General features: G+C 42.2%; 1 protein-coding gene across 1 annotated transcript in view; it reads right to left on the reverse strand.

The window, feature by feature from the left end:
• Positions 1–1,679: 1,679 nt before the first annotated feature.
• Positions 1,680–18,655, reverse strand: part of casq1b (calsequestrin 1b) — a gene marked incomplete at both ends in the record, with an annotated part of 151,392 nt that continues 134,416 nt past the window's right edge. The window contains one exon of the mRNA XM_080741822.1: positions 1,680–1,956. Coding sequence (XP_080597948.1) covers positions 1,680–1,956 — 277 coding nt within the window. The remainder of the gene's footprint in view (positions 1,957–18,655) is intronic.

Here is an 18,655-nt window from a genome sequence, read left to right on the forward strand (position 1 = left end):
GGTCCCCGGACCACATTTTGAGAATGAATGGGGAGATCTTCATTTTTTTATAAGTATGTTGTGTTGTGGTGCGCTCTCTCAAGCAACCCAACAGACGCATACCATAAAACACATTATAGTTCATCTTTTTTTTTTTTTGTTCTTTCTTTTTTTTTTCTCACCTTGGGCCTATTACTTGTTTTAATAGCAGGTGTGTAGCCTAGGCTAGCTACTCTGCCATCCACTTGACTGATCAGCTTTACTACGAAGGGTTTAAGGGCGCCCCAGGTCACCTTTAAAAAAAACCTTCGTAAGACTGCGTGATTGACAGGAGCCTTCACAGGTTCTTCTACGATCATCCTGGAGACCTTACGATGGGTTTTCTGAAGTCATTCCTAAGGTGTGCTCACCCATCGTAGCAGCCCATTTGGTTCCATTGTACACTCTCGACCAGTTTCCTGAAAGCCGTCGTAGCCTTGATTGACAGGAGCCTTCATAACAGTTTTGCTGCTACGATGGGTCTTCCGACCATGCTTAAGCTTACGATCACTTTGGTAAACCCGGCCATTAAAACATTAGCCAGTTGAAAAGTTGTTGTGACATAACCTCCAGCTAATTTCTTCTCTCCTCTTTCATAAATGTTTTCCTCTTGTCATCTTGGTCCAAAATCGATAGAATGCTACTGTAATTGTGCATCTGCATTTGTTATGTTTTCTTCACTAATTTAATGTTTTTTTTTCTTTTTCCTATCTGTATAATTACACTGATAAAGAAATGACAAGTCATATCACACATTGATAGAAAAATGACAAGCCACACCAAATGTTTTAAAATTTGTATTTCTTTTTTCCTCATTAATCCCAAATATATATCATACGATCACATATTTCTTTCTCTTTGGTTTGTCTGTTCCAGGATCTTAATAATTTAATTGTACATTAATCTCATAATCTTAAGACTTACCAGTGAGCTTAAGTTTAATTAGTTTTTTTAGAAAATAATACAACTAAGATTTATTTTCTGTTCATCCAGTAGAAAACATGGTGTTAAAACATTGTAACGGAATACATGTACTGTAAGGGCTGATCTTTGAGACACAGGTCAACAACATAACAGGAAACGTACAATATCTCCATAACAGGGAACATACAGTATCTCCGTTAGCCTACCTGTTCACATTCACCCCATGATTAGGAGAGAGAAAAACACTTAACAAATGACGTGTGACAGCCCTTTTTTTGCTGCTTTTCTGAAACCTTTCAGGCAGTTTCAACAGTCGTAAGCTCAAAGCTGACTGAAAACAATCTGAGCTTGTGATAATGGATAAAATATCTTATGGACGTTTCATATAGGCTAGCTTTAGAAGATCGTTATTGGCTGTTTCTCGGATCTCAGGGCGACGGTTACGAGCCGGATGCTCGCAAAAAGTTGGAACATTCAGGACAGCGTGGTGTTATTTGTTAACCTGAAACCATCTACATCCTTAAAAATATATTTTTCTTTTAGCTTTCCTTTTGGGCTGTGAGTTTTGTCCGTCAAAAAAACCTTTTGAGGAAACAATACAGGAAGCAAACAGGAAGAGACAGGGCCAGGCTTTTGTGGCAGGATTTTAGAAAACTGAAGATTGTGGTTGCTGCACTTGATTTGTTTTGCGCCATCATTGGCGAAAGGAAAGTAAACCCAAAGATGGTCGTGAACATTTATTCATCGTCATCATCATCATCATCATCGTCGTCATCATCATCATCGTCATCATCTTCATCATCGTCATCATCATCATCATCGTCATCATCATCGTCATCATCATCATCGTCATCATCATCGTCATCATCATCATCATCATCATCATCGTCATCATCATCGTTATCTTCATCGTCATCATCTGGGTCGATCTTCCCGGACAGCACGTCTTCGATCCACTGCTCCAGCTCGTCTGCTGTGGGCATGTCGTCATCGTCATCCATTTCCATCCACACGCTGTCGGCCTGCAAGGCAGGATTCGAGAACGCCATGAAACCTCGAGTACAAACAGTTCAATCATCAAAATGTGGTTCAACCACTATAGAGCAGTGGTTCCCAACATTTTTAGCTCAAGACCCAAAAGTGAAAATAGCAGATCTACGAGCTCACAACAGGTTGTAGATTGGCTATTTTCACTACTTCTTAAACATTTGTTTTCTAATTTATGGAATTTCTTCGATTCTAATTTGATTTCTTCATGAAATTATTGCAAAAATCGTTGAATTTTGTTTTTAATTTGCTAAAATGTAAGTTTATGTATATATATATATATATATATATATATATATATATATATATATATATATATATATAGAATTGTAAAGGCATCAGAGATGCTATTGGCTGCCAACGGTCACGTGCAACCGCAGGGATACATGGGAGAATGTCTCCCGAAATACAGCACACGAAGAAGAACACAGCCGGCTGGTATCAGTTTAGTTGGCCACCCCCCCCCCCCCCCCCGCAACTTTATAATTTATTTTAAAATAAATTGGACCACATTTCGACAAAACGAATATGATGGTGATTGAAAGGCAATTTTTAACTAGCGATAGGAACCATACAGTATTCATGAAAATGAAACGAAAGGGGAAAATTAATGGGGTCCAATGGAGGACAATTCTTTTTGCGATCGGCCGGGGGGGAAAACAGCACAACTAGCAGCCAATCATAGGAAGTTTTAGTTCCGTATTGGAGTCATTTTAAATCGGCAGAACTATGCCCCTGATTACTACACAACTACACAAGCTATGAATTGGGCTCTGCTAAAATACATGCGGTACATTGTGACTGTGAGCCGTGCGGTAATGCTTGGACTGAGAAGAAACCGGACTTACATCCTCAACGTCAACCACGCCAATCTGAGGGGAGGAGAGGTCAATGCGGAAAGTCTTCTCCCAATAGGGCACCAGCTGAAAGTGGCAAAGAGGGACAGAGAGATATCAACCAACAAGGAAGTCTATCACCATTAAAGAGGTGGTGCCATAGTTTTGTACTTTTTCTGGTTTTCATGTGTCTAGGAGGTTGACAGTACTTCATTAGACCCCCTGGTGTGGTTGTTATGAGAAATTATGCATTCTCTTTTTATTTGGGTTTTTAGCTGGAGGATGCCACCTGCTGGGTCAGACGTGCCGTTCTAAAAACACCCATACTTATTACATCATAGAATCAACCCCTCCCCTAATTACCATTCACCCAACACACATGGGTGTGGCTAACTTTAGCTGGGTCACCACCCACCATGACAACCACGCATACCAATTAACTGGTGGGTGTGGCCACATAAAAACATAATTTTAACTCTTTCTGTACACTTTTTTGGAAAGATTCTTCCTCCTAGTATAATCATAATAGTAGATAATCATGTTTTATAGAGGGGAAAATCATGGCACCTGCACTTTAAGGTTGTTACACATCGAGCTGTAACAAATAAAAAATACAACAACAACAAAAAACATAAACTAGCTGATGTCACATTCATAGATCCTTGGGAGATGGATTGCTGAGGTGGAGCACTACACCAACCATAAGCTCCCATTAATCTGTGCTCCACCAACCGAGCTACGCAGACACAATCAATATCAATAGGAATTGACATGATCACTAGTTATGGTGCTCATACCAGGGGGAACTTGTCAGGGTCGATCCAGATGATGCTGAGGTTGGGGTTATCGGTGTTCTCACGGGCCACCTCCTTCAAGATTTCCAGGAACTCAAAACCATCTAAGTGTAAAGTTCAAAGGTTGTGTATTTTGCTAATGCAACGTATACGATTTTTTTTAAATACCTATAATTCAACATTCTTATAATTCATTATTTCTATGTATTTATTTATTTATGTATTTATTTATTTATTTATTTATTTATTCATTTATGCATTTATGTATTTATTTATTACCTGGGTCATCCTCCTCAGCAAAGGCAACGATGTGCTCTCCATCAATGTCATCCTCCTAAGAAAATAAGAGTGGGGAGTGAGACAAGGGTGTCCAATGTTTCCTCCACAGATTGACTTTCAGGTTATGCTTAATTCTGTGTGCAACAGTTGAAGCTAAGAGGAATCTTAGAGGGTTTTTTAAGCAGCTTACCCAGATCTCGTACATGCTGTAAGGCTCAAGTTTTCTCAGGGTTGGCCTGGATATTAAAAAAAAAATATAAAGATATAATAATAATGATAATGAAAACAAACAAAAAACAAAACTAAATAACAAAAAAATCTTATCAAAATGACTTTGGAGTCTCCTCAATGTCTCACCTGTCGTGCTCCTCAATGTAGTCTACAAGTTCAGCCTCAGTGTAGGGCTTTCCTGGAATGGTAACGGGCTCCTCCATGAAAGGCTCGTAGAAGTCAACTTCATTCATCTTCAGCTTCAGCTTCTTGGCAACCTGAAATGAGAAGAAAGTGAGATTTGAATGCGGTGGCAATGAAAAACTCAATGTGTAGGAAGTGAAAAGTATTCACCGCATATTATATGTTTGGTTATTACCTCTTATAGAGGGTAGGCACATGCATGAAGTGAATTGCAAATTGAGTGGAAAATTGAGTAGCAAACTGTGGCAAAGTGAGTGGCAAAGTGAGTTTAATGTTGTTTAATGTCGTTTAATGCAATAGGACTTTTCTGACTGGATGTATGGGCTTTTTTTTGCCACTCAGTAGGCATTCGCGCATAACTTCCTCTATTAGGGCTCCATCCAAAACTAACGAAATGGTTGACTGGATGTCCATACCTTAGGGTCGAAGGTGGCGTAGAACTTGATGAAGGGATGGAACTCCTCGGCGGCATCATCGTACTCGATGAAGTCTGGATGTTGGAGAATAATGAAAATGTAAAAAGTTAAAAGCCATGATAATGCATTATGGCAACCCTTTAACCACTTAGGCCACATACACTACTTTGTCATACAAAGCATAATTAACATAGTTTGTGTTTTTCAAAGTCAACTACACTACAGTGGTCCTGTCTATTAGCTCTGACCGACAATCGGGGGTGAGTGCCAAATATCCCCAACTACAGTCCCATTAGCTCTCAACATTCTTTGAAATGTTTTGAAAGTATTTGAAAAAAGTTGCCTATAATGACAGGCTATATGGATACCAGACTTATGAAGGGCCACACTGAGCACTATAACAATAATAATAACTATAAAAGTATGGTTTTAAAAACATATTTCTAAGTCAAGTGGATGGCAGTGTTCACCCTGACTATAAAAAAATAGATATAATGGTGAACAATATACCGGTAGTTAGTTATCTTTATAGTAATCGTGCTCGATGGGAATGGCGCTGGTAAGGTGGTTAATAAACCACAGAGATAAAGAGTTATACATCCCTGTGCTTCATATCATTTCTACCTGCAGCTGTGGAAGTATCATTATTTGATAACAACATAAATGACCATACACGGTGCCTGTGGTTTGCTCTTGTATTACTCTCCAGGTTTGTTCCCCACCTTTAAAGGTAGTGAAACAACAAAATGACCGCCATGTGAATATGCTCAGTAGCATGTCTAGTTGTTCTCATGGTTATGACGTCATGGTTGCACCTACGGGGGGATTTCTCGCTCTTGAAGTAGCCCACCAGCTTGGTGACCTCGTCGATGTTGTGGAAACCCTTCAGCTCACGGTCGTTGTCAATGATCTCCACGGGGTCTTCAATCACCTGTGAAGAGACAACAGGAGATGTTAGTACATTTGCATGGGTTTCTGTAGTGGCCACCATTCATTTACGAATATGTAAATACTGTATGTAAAATGTACAGAAATATAGTTCATTTCAGTTGCATAGCCATTGGAGGAAAGGCATGATAGCACATTTGCGATTTATGACCATTTTCTATTATCTTCTAACCTCTTCTGGGTTTGGCTCTTGGTGAGATCTCCTCAAATAAGTGTTAATTGATACTTCACACAATCCACTCGATAGAGATCTCTCGGCAAAAACACAAAAGTGTGCGTTCATATCACTTACATCATAGAGGAACTCCACCAGAGTGTCAGCAGCCAGCTCACCATCATACTCAATGATCTCGTTGTCGGCAAAGATGTAGATGCTCTCCACCTCATCCAGGCCTGGTGAGAGAGAGAAAGAGAAAACACGTGTTACCTAACTTGCTCTCATGCATGTGGCAGGGTAACTTTGGTCGATTATATCTCCCCTTTAATAAACCCAAATGGTATTGAGTTTTATATTTTTTTATCGTTGATTTGTCACCTTTACAACGAGGTATAGCTTGTAAGCATCGGGCATTCGAGGCATGAGCTACACAGCCAAGCGTGTGGGTAGCGCAGACCAGAATTTTGCCAAAATGGCTTGCAATATACTGTTCTGCTGGCATTTACTCTCGTTTTGGGCTTCCCTGACACTGAGCTTAACATTAACAAAGTGTAAAAATTGCCAATATGTGTTCATCATTCAATGCCCCAAGTAACAAAGGTGAACACCAAAAGAACAGTATTGCAGGCCTGCCAGGCCATTTTGACCATTTTTGGAGGGGCGCTACTCACACGTTTGGCTGTGTTGCTCATTTCATGAATGCCAGATCCTTACAAGCTGTACCTCGTTGTAAAGGTGACAAATCAACGATAAAGAATATATAAAGCTCAATACCATTTGGGTTTATTAAAGGGGAGATATAATCGACCAAAGTTAGATTTCTGAACTTTTTGTGGCAGGTTTTAGTTTGAGGACAGATGGGAAGATTATCATGAAACTTAGTGCATGGAATAGGAGTTATCAGTATAGACTGCCCGAAGAGATGATTTTCTTTTAATGTCAAAGGTCAAGGTCAAGGTCAAATGTACATAATCGGTCATATCTCAGGAAGAAAGAAAAGGAAAAAGGAAAGGAACGCATAATGCAGTTCGGACTAATCAGTCATCATCTTGGATGTGAATAAATGTGCCAAACAAATTGGTCAAGGCACATGGCCATGCACCCTAGACCAGTGTTTCTCAACCTTTTTTCTGCATGGGCACACTTTTCATGTCCCAAGAATCCATGGGCACACCAACATAATACGGGGGTGTAAATATCTGGAAGAAAACCTTGTATCTACAAGTTTCAAATTTGTACGTTTCTTTTCAAAGTAAAGCCCTGCTTCATCATACAAGGCTGTCACACAACAGTAGTGAAAACAGCAGATCTACAATCACACAATCGTCTGTTTTCACTAGTTTAAATCATTTTTAAAATGATAAATACAATACTGGCTTTCAAGCAGTTTCAAGGGGCACACTTGACCCTTCTCAGGGGCACACCAAAGGTCTCCAGGCACAGTGGTTGAGAAACACTGCCCTAGACCATGTTTACAACTCATGAAGTTTCAGGAAGTTTGTCCTTGCCACTGTCACCAAATGCATGTTACTCTAGTCTATATTGAAAGGGTCTAGAGCACATATGTCAAACTCAAGGCCCGGGGGCCAAATCAGGCCTGTGATTGAATTATTTTCGGCCCGTGGGATGATATTTAATTACTATTAGAACTGGCCCACTGGCCACTGGTATATTGCACATGCAATGCCTGGGATTCGAACCAAAGTCTCCCACATGAAAGTCCAACATCTTACCCATCAGACCAAAGGGATATCTCTATGGACTAGGGGAGATATTAGACTTTTGATGCCATCAGGCTGAGGCAATGTGTCACCCTGTTACACACGCACCACCATAATACTACAAGTCCCACAATGCACTGCTAGTGCATTGGCGCGTATCGAGGGCCCGTGAGCACAAGCCCTGTTTGAATAAACATTGAACCAGTCCGGCCCTCGACTTGTACCATTTTTATAATTTTGGCCCCCTGTGCATTTGAGTTTGACATCCCTGGTCTAGAGAAAACTTTTGTCTGATTTAACATTGGACTTTTCAACTCTGAGAGTGCAGCAATTGGCCAAATTGGAGCAGAGGACATCAAACTTATCATTGAATTTGATTGCCTCAATCTTGGTCAGTTATCAAGATAATGACACACTGAGACACAGGCTGCTGACATATAAGAAAGTGACACTGATGACCTTACAGCCAGGGTAGGAATTAGGAAAACCCCACAAAACTGCGTGAGCGACATTACACGAGTCTTATGAAAGCAGAATGTGAAAATGCCTTTGGAAAACAATGTGTTCAGAAATGAAGGTAATTATAGTGCATTAGCGCGGGTGCCTGAGTGCCCTGGGCGGGTAATGGTTAGACTGCCAGGAGCAGAAAGCACTACTAACAGTGAAGAGACCTTTCATCATCTGTGGATTGAAACCCACTGTTTGATCATGTAACTCAGCACTTAGTATGCAGAGATGCACAGCAATCCTTTCTGGTCTTGGTTGTTCTGATGTGGGCCCCAGGTATTACCCACAGGGACATGATGCTGGGCCCCTGATTCAGCCCGGGAAAAAGAGTTGGAGAGGCCTTCATTGCGCGCTATAGAGAGAGATCTCTCTCTAGAGCGCTGCTGTCACACAAAGATTTGCCATTTCAGATCATGACAAGTGACAAGCCAGTGGGCCAATTACTGTACATGATTTATATTTCGTCGTTGTCGGGTGGAAACCTTGTATGTCCAAAACCGTTTGATTTGTATTTATCATTTTAAAAATGATTTAAACTAGTGAAAACAGCCGATCTACAAGCACACAGCGCCTCGGCGTTGTGTGCTTGTAGATCTGCTGTTTTCACTACTTTCGTGCGACGGCCTTTTATGATGAAGCAGGGCTTTGCTTTGCGAAAATATTTACAAATTTGAAACTTGGAGATATGAGGTTTCTGCCCGACAGTGACGATTTACTTTGTTGGCCGCCCAGCCCCCGAAATGAAACGAAGGCCGACATTTTATTTTTATTTTTTTCCTAATGGCCGGCCTGGACCGGCCGGGAATGAACCAGCCGTTCGGGAGTTGTCCCGCTTTTCCCAAAGGCCAGCACGTCCCTGATTACCCAGTAAGATGCCTTAGGGTGAAAAGCTTATTATTCTCATGGCCCTAAATCACGTCTAGGCTAATTTTCCTACTTATATTGATCCAAAAAGACTGTCCATGGGGTCTATTAGGCAGAAATGCCCATGTTGTCCAGTTTCCCCAGCAGAACCCAGCAGCTCTCATAGCATAGAGTGGAGCCTATAAGCCTATTTTTACACTATTTGTTGTGGTCAAAAGTGTTTTTATTTTTCATGAACGTGGTACTAGTTGTCATTACAAACACATCCATGTCCTCATGCCATGTTATGCTTTAATGTGTTTTGCCAAGTCCTGGAAAAGATGCCCTGTGATTGGCCAGTGCAGTCACTTTGATTTAGGGTGGAGTTGTCCTTTAACCCTCTAAGGCCCGCATTAAGAAATACTTGAAATAAAAAATTGAAAAAAATCAGATGGTGTTGTAGGAGTCTTAATCAGAGGAAAATGTAATGTTTTTTTCAAAAAAATGTTTTTGTAAGATTTTATAGCCATAAATCAAAAATCATAAATCATGCTCTAATTTACATATGGGGGATATTTTTCACAATAATAACATATGTACATGTTCTAGACATTCTAATGATCACCAAAAAAAATAGTACAGGCATTTTACTTATGTTTTTGTGAGGTATAGCTTCCATGAAAAAGTGAGATGTTGTTCGTCAAAACTCTGGAATTTCAGCGGGTGTGGCGGGTGTGAATGTCAGCCCCTGTGGGGGGTATTTATATGCAAATATTGTGGCCAATGGCATTGTAATACTAAACAATAGAATCCAATGGTGGTGTTTAGGTGGTAGGGGGAGCTAAAATAAAATGATTTAAACCTTTTTTTGGATAAAATACAAACGTTGTAATATTACAACCGTGGGCCTTAGAGGGTTAACCTGTGACTACCCTTTCTAATTTATCTAGGACTTATCGTGTGGGTTTCTATTGGTGTCCATAGTGCAAGTATAACACATTTAAAAGAAAAGGCTGGCATATTTGCCTGTGCTCCCAGCCTTTTATTGGTGGTGTATAGTTTTATTGGATATCAGATATCTGGGCAAAGGTTTATCTATTCAAGTGTCAAATAAGGTCGCATGATGTTCTTTGTGCACAGTAAATCTTTACAATCTTTTATTTCCAAGATTTCTACTTTCTCTTTCTGCTGTGATTGACCCCTTTAGTGTGCACAGCACCTGCAAACAGGCTGACATGACATGTGCACATGCACGCACACACGAGCCCATGCACACACACACACACACACACACACACACACACACACACACACACACACACACACACACACACACACACACACACACACACACACACACACACACACACACACACACACACACACACACACACGCACACAAAATAGGCAAGAGTGCACACACAGCGTTTAGCATGTCAGTCTACTGCAGTGGTTCTCAGACTTCTTGGGCTCAGGTCACCCCTGTAAATCACTTTTTCATCCAAGGCACCCCTGAATTACTTGTTACTTTAGCACCTTACTGTACATTTATGTCTCATTATGCTGTGTACATATGTAAATATTCCCCCCTAAGTTACAGTATGCCACGAGGAAAACTGGGAGAATATCTATTTCCATTAGGACAGAATTATATTTACTTTTACACTTGACGTTTAACCACTTAAACCCCAGCATTCCTATTCTGAGGGGAACATTTGTCAAAAAATAGCAGGATATCTAGGCGTCACAACCAGGGAAGGAATTTCATGGAGGCCACGAAGTCCATGGCTGCCGTTGTCCCTCAGTTTGGCCTTGTGCCCCTCAAACCAATGGCATGACCTGAGGCCACAGTGGCCTTAATGCCCCAGTTGAATGTACTACTTTCTCCTCTGTCTCTTTTTTGTCAATATGTAGACAGTAGATAACAGTGTCGCTTTCTTGTCATGTAGGCACTAGGGATGCGGAGATATACCGATACGGATCGTAATCGCGATACAAACGTGCGCGACACGAGTGAATCGGTTCATTCAGGGTAGATCGGTACAATTGACGGCTGGAATCGTGATTGTATCGTATCGTGAGTGTCTGGATCGGTACATTCCACGGTTGGATCGGTTTTTGCATAGTATTTCATTCTATACTGTGTTTCCGAGGCGCATTGAATACCCCATCAGCCCTCCCCCAAAAAGCACTTGTAGCGACTCTACAGACATGCGTTTTTTACAGCAGCACTGAGCTGTAGTGCAGTGAACACCCGACCAATGCGGACAGACAGCACTCGTGAGTCGTGAGCCCACTGGTTAAACATGCAAGATTAGTACCACGTTTAGCTTTATAACATCCCTGTCCAATGTTCGCTGATGTGATCCGTTGTTGTGTCACTGGACTGGAGCACGCTGCGTGATATTATGATCCACATTCCACACCCGTTTGTTCTTCTTGTCGAGTCTGCGACGGAATTGATTTAAACAAAGCAGAAGCTTCCACGCTTTAACTACACACACGTATGAACTACAACAACGATACTGGGCGTGCAACTATCGATTTAAAGTATTTGACACTGATTCACAACTTGTTACTGTAGCTGCAGGCTGCTGCTGTTCCCTCTGCAAAGAGAGGCTCAGGCTGGAGCCTGATTTATACAGCTCGACGGTGTCGCACACGCACCTAAATAGCAGACCTACAAGCTCACAACACGACGCGTTGTGACTCAAATATCTACGTTTTAAAACATTTTGACTAGAAATGGCAAAATCCTAGATTATATTCATACAATATAATAATAATACAGGTCAAGGATCCTTAACTGAGAAGAGAGAGATCAAGCAGGGACCCCCACTGTAGGCTATATGTTAGACTACTGTAGGCTATTATATAAAACTGTTGTAGATTAAAACTTGTCAGAGACTTGTTTGACAGCACACTATATCATCAGTGACATTAATACATTACTATGTTGTGTTTATTTGTTCACACATTATCTTTTCTATTAATATGATGGATTTATGTTATTCATTATAATCCATTAATTATTATCTCTTAAACCCCCACTAAGTGTTAATGTATTGGCTAATGTTCCCCTATAGGGTTGCTACTTGCTAGGGTTCAATTGGTTACTGTAACAACTAACTATTAATATTTGGCCGCCTCACATAACTCTGAGGACCCTAGGGGTCCCTGACCACCTGTTGAGGATGTAATGATATATAATAATTATATCATGATATAGTATTAATCAAACAATTCTACCAGGCAGGGAGTGTTCTCCCAGATTTCAATAAGTTGGATTGTTAGACAGAGCCTAGTACTACAGTGAAACAATAAATTGTTTGGAAATTAAATGTAATGCATTTTTAGTACATTTTTTGGTAGCACTTTATAATAACTATACACTATAGAGCATTAGTTAAGCATTAGTAACTACTGAATTCATCATGAGTTCATACTTAATCATGAATTTGTCATTAGTAAGGCATTATTTATACATTTACTGTACATTATATAACCCAGGTTCCAAATAAGGGTCAATTATATGGTGATAAAAAGTCAAATAAATGACTACCTGGTTATGCATACTGGTTTAAATAACTCATGGTTAATTCATTGCATCATATGATTTTGCTTAAAAACAACAATAAATAGTTGGTTCATCTACAGTAATAAATATGCTTAAAAAGGTTGAAAACTCATGCTGTATTGTGTAAAATGTGCCAAAAACATTTTATATGTGAGGTTAAAAAATCGGGCTTTGAACAAATCCCTTTAAGTGCACTCCACTATAAAAGGAGCACTGCCCCTTTAAGAGTCTCTTCCTGATACAGACAGAGTGTATGATCAACAGAACAGTGAGGGAACAGAGAGAAAAAACGTCAGACAAAAGACAGTTTTGAGCATTTATTTTCGAGAGTTTAAGTGTTATTTTTGTACAATATGAGTGTTTAAAGGCCTAGCCAAGTTAGCAGGAGTTTGAGCCAACAGAATCCAGTGCTTCAGTCAGCAAAAACGAACTTTGTGGCTAACAGCTAAGCTAACTGGCTGCTGCTCATCAACAAGCCTGACCAGCAGCTGAAGAAAGACAGGAGAGATAGTTTTGAACTGAGTGGGTTCCTCTCCTCTCCAACACACAGACATCGGATGGCAAGCTATTGGAGACCCAGGAACTGAATCTACAGAAAACATCTATTGGACCAACTGCATGGTTTGACCAAGTGACTTGAACAGAGCTCTGACTGACTATTTTTTTGGAACTGAGATTTGACTTTGAACAGAACTCTGACTAACTAATATTTTTGAACTGAGACTTTGGACCGAGCAACTGAACTGTTTTGATCATCCACTGAGTTAACTGAACACAGATCTAAGGAAGAGGAAAATACAGTGACATTTCATTTGGAAGTTAGATATTGACAATATTGCACTGTTTTGTTACTGTTGAGAACCCGCACATGTCCATGCCCGGGGTCAGAGGAATGGCCGCTCGCCAGGTGGAGGGTTTAGGACAGGGGGAAATGAGGGTTATGATTTAGTAATATATCTGATTAAATAGGTAGTGATGCTTAACAGTACACATCTGAGAAACACAATGATAATAAGGTTCACTGTTGTAACTTAGTTATCAGAGCATTGCATGCAGGTACACTGTTAGGTTGGAAATAACTAATTGACTTTGTGCATGAACAGACAACGGAGTAGTATGTGATATTGTGGGGCTTTTGCACCTCTTGTAACTTCCTGTATGTACTGTCTGTCTTCTCTGAAGAATGTTCCACACAGCCCGTGACGCAAGTGAGTGCTAGAGAAGCGTTTAACCACAAGCCACCTGGGGTTATAGTGGGGGCAGATAGAAGACAGGCATTACTGTAGTGTATGAACTTTGACCAAAGAGTTTGTCACCGAATGTTGCATCATGGTGGAAAATGTATCTTTGTCTTCGTCCTGCAGATCTTGCAGGATGGCTAACTGTCACGTACACTCTGAACGGATGGGTGGGGGGGCTGTGCCGCCCCCCCATGCATCTCTGGGGTATAAAAAAGGAAAGCGCCTAAAATACGCTCTCTCTTCTTTTTGGATCGGACAGACAAGGAATCGATATTTTTGCTGTGCTTGTTCTATTTTTTACTTTCTGTATTTTCTCTCTAATAAAACAATAAAAGCCCTTTTTACTTGGGAACCAAATAGTGTGTTGCGCCTCTGCTCCATCCTCGGTAAAAGGTCATCTGCCATTTCCATCTCTTTGTAGGATTATTCCTGAGTTTGGGTGAGTTCAGATATACTGTATTATCTAGAATTTCATAGCCAAACGGTTTAGTCTGTTGTCATTTTAACGGTCTTGCATCGTCCTGTCCCTCTGGGAGCTCGGGACCGCTGCTGGTCAGCAGGCGTTCGGAGGGGGCTTTGCTCTCAGGAGAGCGAGGTTTACCCGGCCTGGTGATCACCGGTGGGAGCTCTAAATACAAACAGAGGGATTTGGATTGCGAGACCAGCGTGGCTGAAACAAAGCCTGCACTCTGCTTATCACAGGTGGTAATCTTTAGTGCGGTGATATTGAGAAGGGAGACACGGAGAAGAAAGTGTGTCAGGATACACTCTCTCGCAGGTGCATGAAAAAATCCTTCATTCATTGAGTGTCAGAAATAGCTCTGTTCTCATCCATGTTTTAAAGTCACTTTGCTCGGAGATAACTCAGTCTATAAAGAGTGCGCCAGGAGTAGATTATAAGACGTTGATGCAGTGGTGTTTTCATGTGGTTTATTTTACAACGCTAGAATATCCATCTAATTACATCAGACGAATTCAGCCGAAACACAGATATAAGTGAACTGTGGTGTGTGTGTGTCCATAGTTGTAATTTCGTAGAAAATCCCCTCAGCCGATTGTAGTAGCGCACAGTCGTGGTCTGAGGGTGGGGTAAGCCACCAGTGAACCCCTGAAGCCACCGCTCAGCAGCGTAACAGTATTGTAAACCCGACCGTGAGGTGCTGGTGTGCTGTGGGCTGGGGCGTGTGCCTCTCGGGGGGTCATTTGGTCAGCTTATTCTCAACATGGCGTCCCTGGGTCTTGACCCTCTCTTTAATGGTGTGAATAATTGACAGGTTGATTATTTTAGCAATCATTCAGAGGGGGTATTTAGTAGCCACCGGCCACAACATATAATCTACTCCGCACGGCAGCAGGGTTGTAATTGACGGGGACTTCGGATTATATGTAAGGAGTACATATAATACTCTTTTTCTAACAGTGTGCTGTATCCGGGCGAGTATCCACACGACCAGAGTGAAAACAGGGGCTCGGAAAGCGCGCCGAGCAGGCTCCAGTGGGAGACACAAGCATCCCTGTCAGGGACTCATAGAACTAGAGAGAAGTCAGGACTCGCTAATTTATAATGGCTACTGCCAACTTGAGCTCAGACGCAGGTGCGTCTGGCCCTAAGACCATCGTCGGTCGCTTCCACCGCCTATGGCGACGACCTATACGATCAAAATGAGGTCATGGAGCCTGGGCGCAGGTCCTTGCCACCAATTGGGCAGGAGCTGTGCCGCTTCATGGAACAGAACCTTTCACCCCACGGCAGGGGAGTTTGGTCAGCAGCCGAGAGAAACGGCGAAGGTTATCCACCGCTTCCAGCATACGCGGAGGCGGTGAATGAGTGTCGGAGCCGTGCGGGCTCCCCGAGTTTTGAATGGGATGATCAGGATCTCCCAGGGGGTCTAGGGAACTGGGAACGCAGGCCTCTCTCCACCGGGACCGCTCTGGCGAGCGCTCCGGTTGCAGAGGAGCCCGTCCCACCTAGACGTCCGATGCGTATTGATAGTTTGGGGACAGAATCAGTCCCTCAGATAATGACAATACCACCCAGAGAGTATCCTGCGACGCGTGCCACCATGAACAGGTTGGCCGTCCAGGATATGTACCTGGAAGATTATCGGCCGTTCGAGCTGGCATGGGTGGTGAATCCAGCCAACACACGTTTAATCAATGAGGGGGGCATGGCCCGGTCCATCCAGGACCTGGCGGGCCCAGCCCTCAAACAAGAATGTCTGCGCTACGTGGACCCCGAGGTGGGTCCACCGCTGGCCGACGGACAGATAGTGCTCACGGATGCATATGCCTTGCGAGACCGGGGCTATGCACGAATTGTACACATTGCGTTGGTTAGGTGCCCGCCTGAGTTTACTGAGCGCAAGCAGCGGCACAAATTGGAGAGTTATTACTGTAACCTGTTTCGTTTTGCCAATGAGCGAAATGCCAACCGTTGCCGGTTAGTCATGACACTGTTTGGTTGCGGGCTCTACGGTTATGACCCTAAGGCTTCCATCTGGGCACTTCTAAATGCCATGGAGAAGGATGTCGGGAACCTCCGCATCGAGCTGTTGGTGCCGCATGCTGCGCAGGCGGAGGCCATTCGTGGCATACAGCGCTCAGCCACCGGTGATCAATCACTGTCATTTTCTTCCCGATATCCGATATTGGAGGATTTGCTAATCAGAATGCCCGTGGGCCACCAGGGCCACCAGGTGAGAGCCGCGCCAGGGGACGGTCAGCAGCTGACCGCTGGCTCTCTGGCGGGGGTTGCTGACCCACCTCTTAGAGGTGCTAGCATCCCCCAGAGACCGCCAAACCCCGTGCCGCTCAGCCAGGGGCCTTCTCTGCCCTCTCGGAATCCGTTCTTGGGCGGAGACCCAATTTATGAGTGTTTAGTGCGGCCAGGTGAAATCCTGGCCCAGGGGGAGGTCAACGACCCCCGACAATGCTTAATCCCCGAGGTGGGGCCTCCCCAACGCATGATAGCTTTAAATGCAGTCACCTCCACACCTGCCAGGGCGTCCATAAACCCATTCCACATGGACTGCTCGGCAGTGCCCCCGGGGTCTGCAGACATGAGCCTGCAGACAGGCTCATGCCGGCAGAACCTGGTGGACCTCACTGGGGGTGACAGTACGGCCTCACACGCGACAGAGGCCGTGATGCACGCAGCTGTCCAAATAGGCCAGTTGGCAGTGATGGGCAAGCTACTTGGAAAATGTAGTAAGCTAAGCTACAAGCTACTCTTGATGAAATATAGCTTAAGCTACAACGAAGCTACCCACAGAAAATGTAGCAAAGCAAGCTACAAGCTACACGGCAAAAGTAGCTAACTACAACAAAGCTACTTTTTTTTTTTTTTTTTTTATCAACTTCATGATCAAGTGCAACTTTCCACCAAACAAATAGTCAGGCAAAAAATGCTCAGTTCAATTGATTATTATAAAACTGGAAAAAAAAGCGCTCATGTCTGGCTTTTTGTTTCATCCTTTCATTTACTTTTTAAATTAAATGTGTACCTTTTCAGGCTGTGACCCCCCCCCCCCCCCCCCCACAAAAAAAAATCCTATTTGAACTTGGGACCCCACCCTGACAAGCAATTGGAATTAGGAGTTGAGGCATTACATTTAGTTTCACTCTGTTCCACCGATAAATATTGTGAAAATAGCAGATCTACAAGCTCACAACACCTCGGAACACAATGCGTTTCGAGCTTGTAGATCTGCCATTTTCACAAGTTGTGCCTCTTTTACTATATTGTCAAATTGGCCAATGTTTGACCAGTTTTTATAGTTGCTAACTTTTGATGCAGTTTTGGTATTTTATTTATATTTTTTAGGTATTAAAAATGTCTAAAAGGTCCTTAAATTGCCACTTCACTGTCATTAGTTAGCTGTGGACAAAAGAGTGCCCTGATCTGTGTGCTGTCGAAACAGCTGATAAGATGGATGGATGGATGGATAATCTTTATGCTGATAGACAGACAGACAGACAGACAGACAGACAGACAGACAGACAGACAGACAGACAGACAGTCAGTTAGTAAGTATAGTAACATTCTCATTTGAATTGATTCATGTTATAGGCCTACAATTCATTTTGTACTGTAGTGCAGATAAATGTTGAGTTGAGTGTAACGTTCACTTTGACTACTTCAGACCAGTGGTGTAAAGTAAAGTAGATTTACTGTAGGCCTACTTACACTAAGTACAATTTTGAGGTATCTGTACTTTACTTGAGTATTTCCAGAGTATTTCCAGTTTTCAGTACTTTTACTTCTACTCACTACATCTCAAATCCAAATATTGTACTTTTACTCTACTAAAATTATTTGAAAACTTTAGTTACTAGTTACTTTACAGCTATGAAAGATTATATTATAAAATATACACTACATTATTCCACTTTAGCCCTATTTTATACCTTCCTTGGCTATTTTCAAACCTTTAGTAGCCTACTTTTACTTTTGGTACTTTAAGTAGACCTACATTTTGATGCCAATACTTTCATACTTTTACTCAAGTACATTTTGAATTCTGGACATTCGCTTGTAATGGGGACATCTACAGCGAAGTATTGATACTTTTACTAAGTACAAATTGTGAGTACTTTTTCCATCTCTGCTTTAGACAGAACAGAACCATTAGCACTAATTTAGCAGGTCACACAATGGATCAGATATGCATCCAGCCGATGGCTCATTCTTATGTTAATTCACGTCGTTGAGGCACGCTTTTTAAACGAGGTGCGAATGGTTGTTTTTGATATCGATATGCGAGGTATGTCCAGTCCGTCGTTCCGTGCACTCTATCATGCGGTGTGGTGTCCCCTTCACTGTTTCACCCGCATTTGGTTAAAGTTATAACGAGTGAAGTTCTAACATTGCAAACGTTGCAAATAACAGTTTCACTGTGTAGGTTTAGTTCCATATGACTGACCATATCCCCTC

Source organism: Nannobrachium achirus (assembly GCF_963921795.1).
Source record: "Nannobrachium achirus genome assembly, chromosome: 14".
In the NCBI taxonomy this organism is placed as follows: Eukaryota; Metazoa; Chordata; class Actinopteri; order Myctophiformes; family Myctophidae; genus Nannobrachium; species Nannobrachium achirus.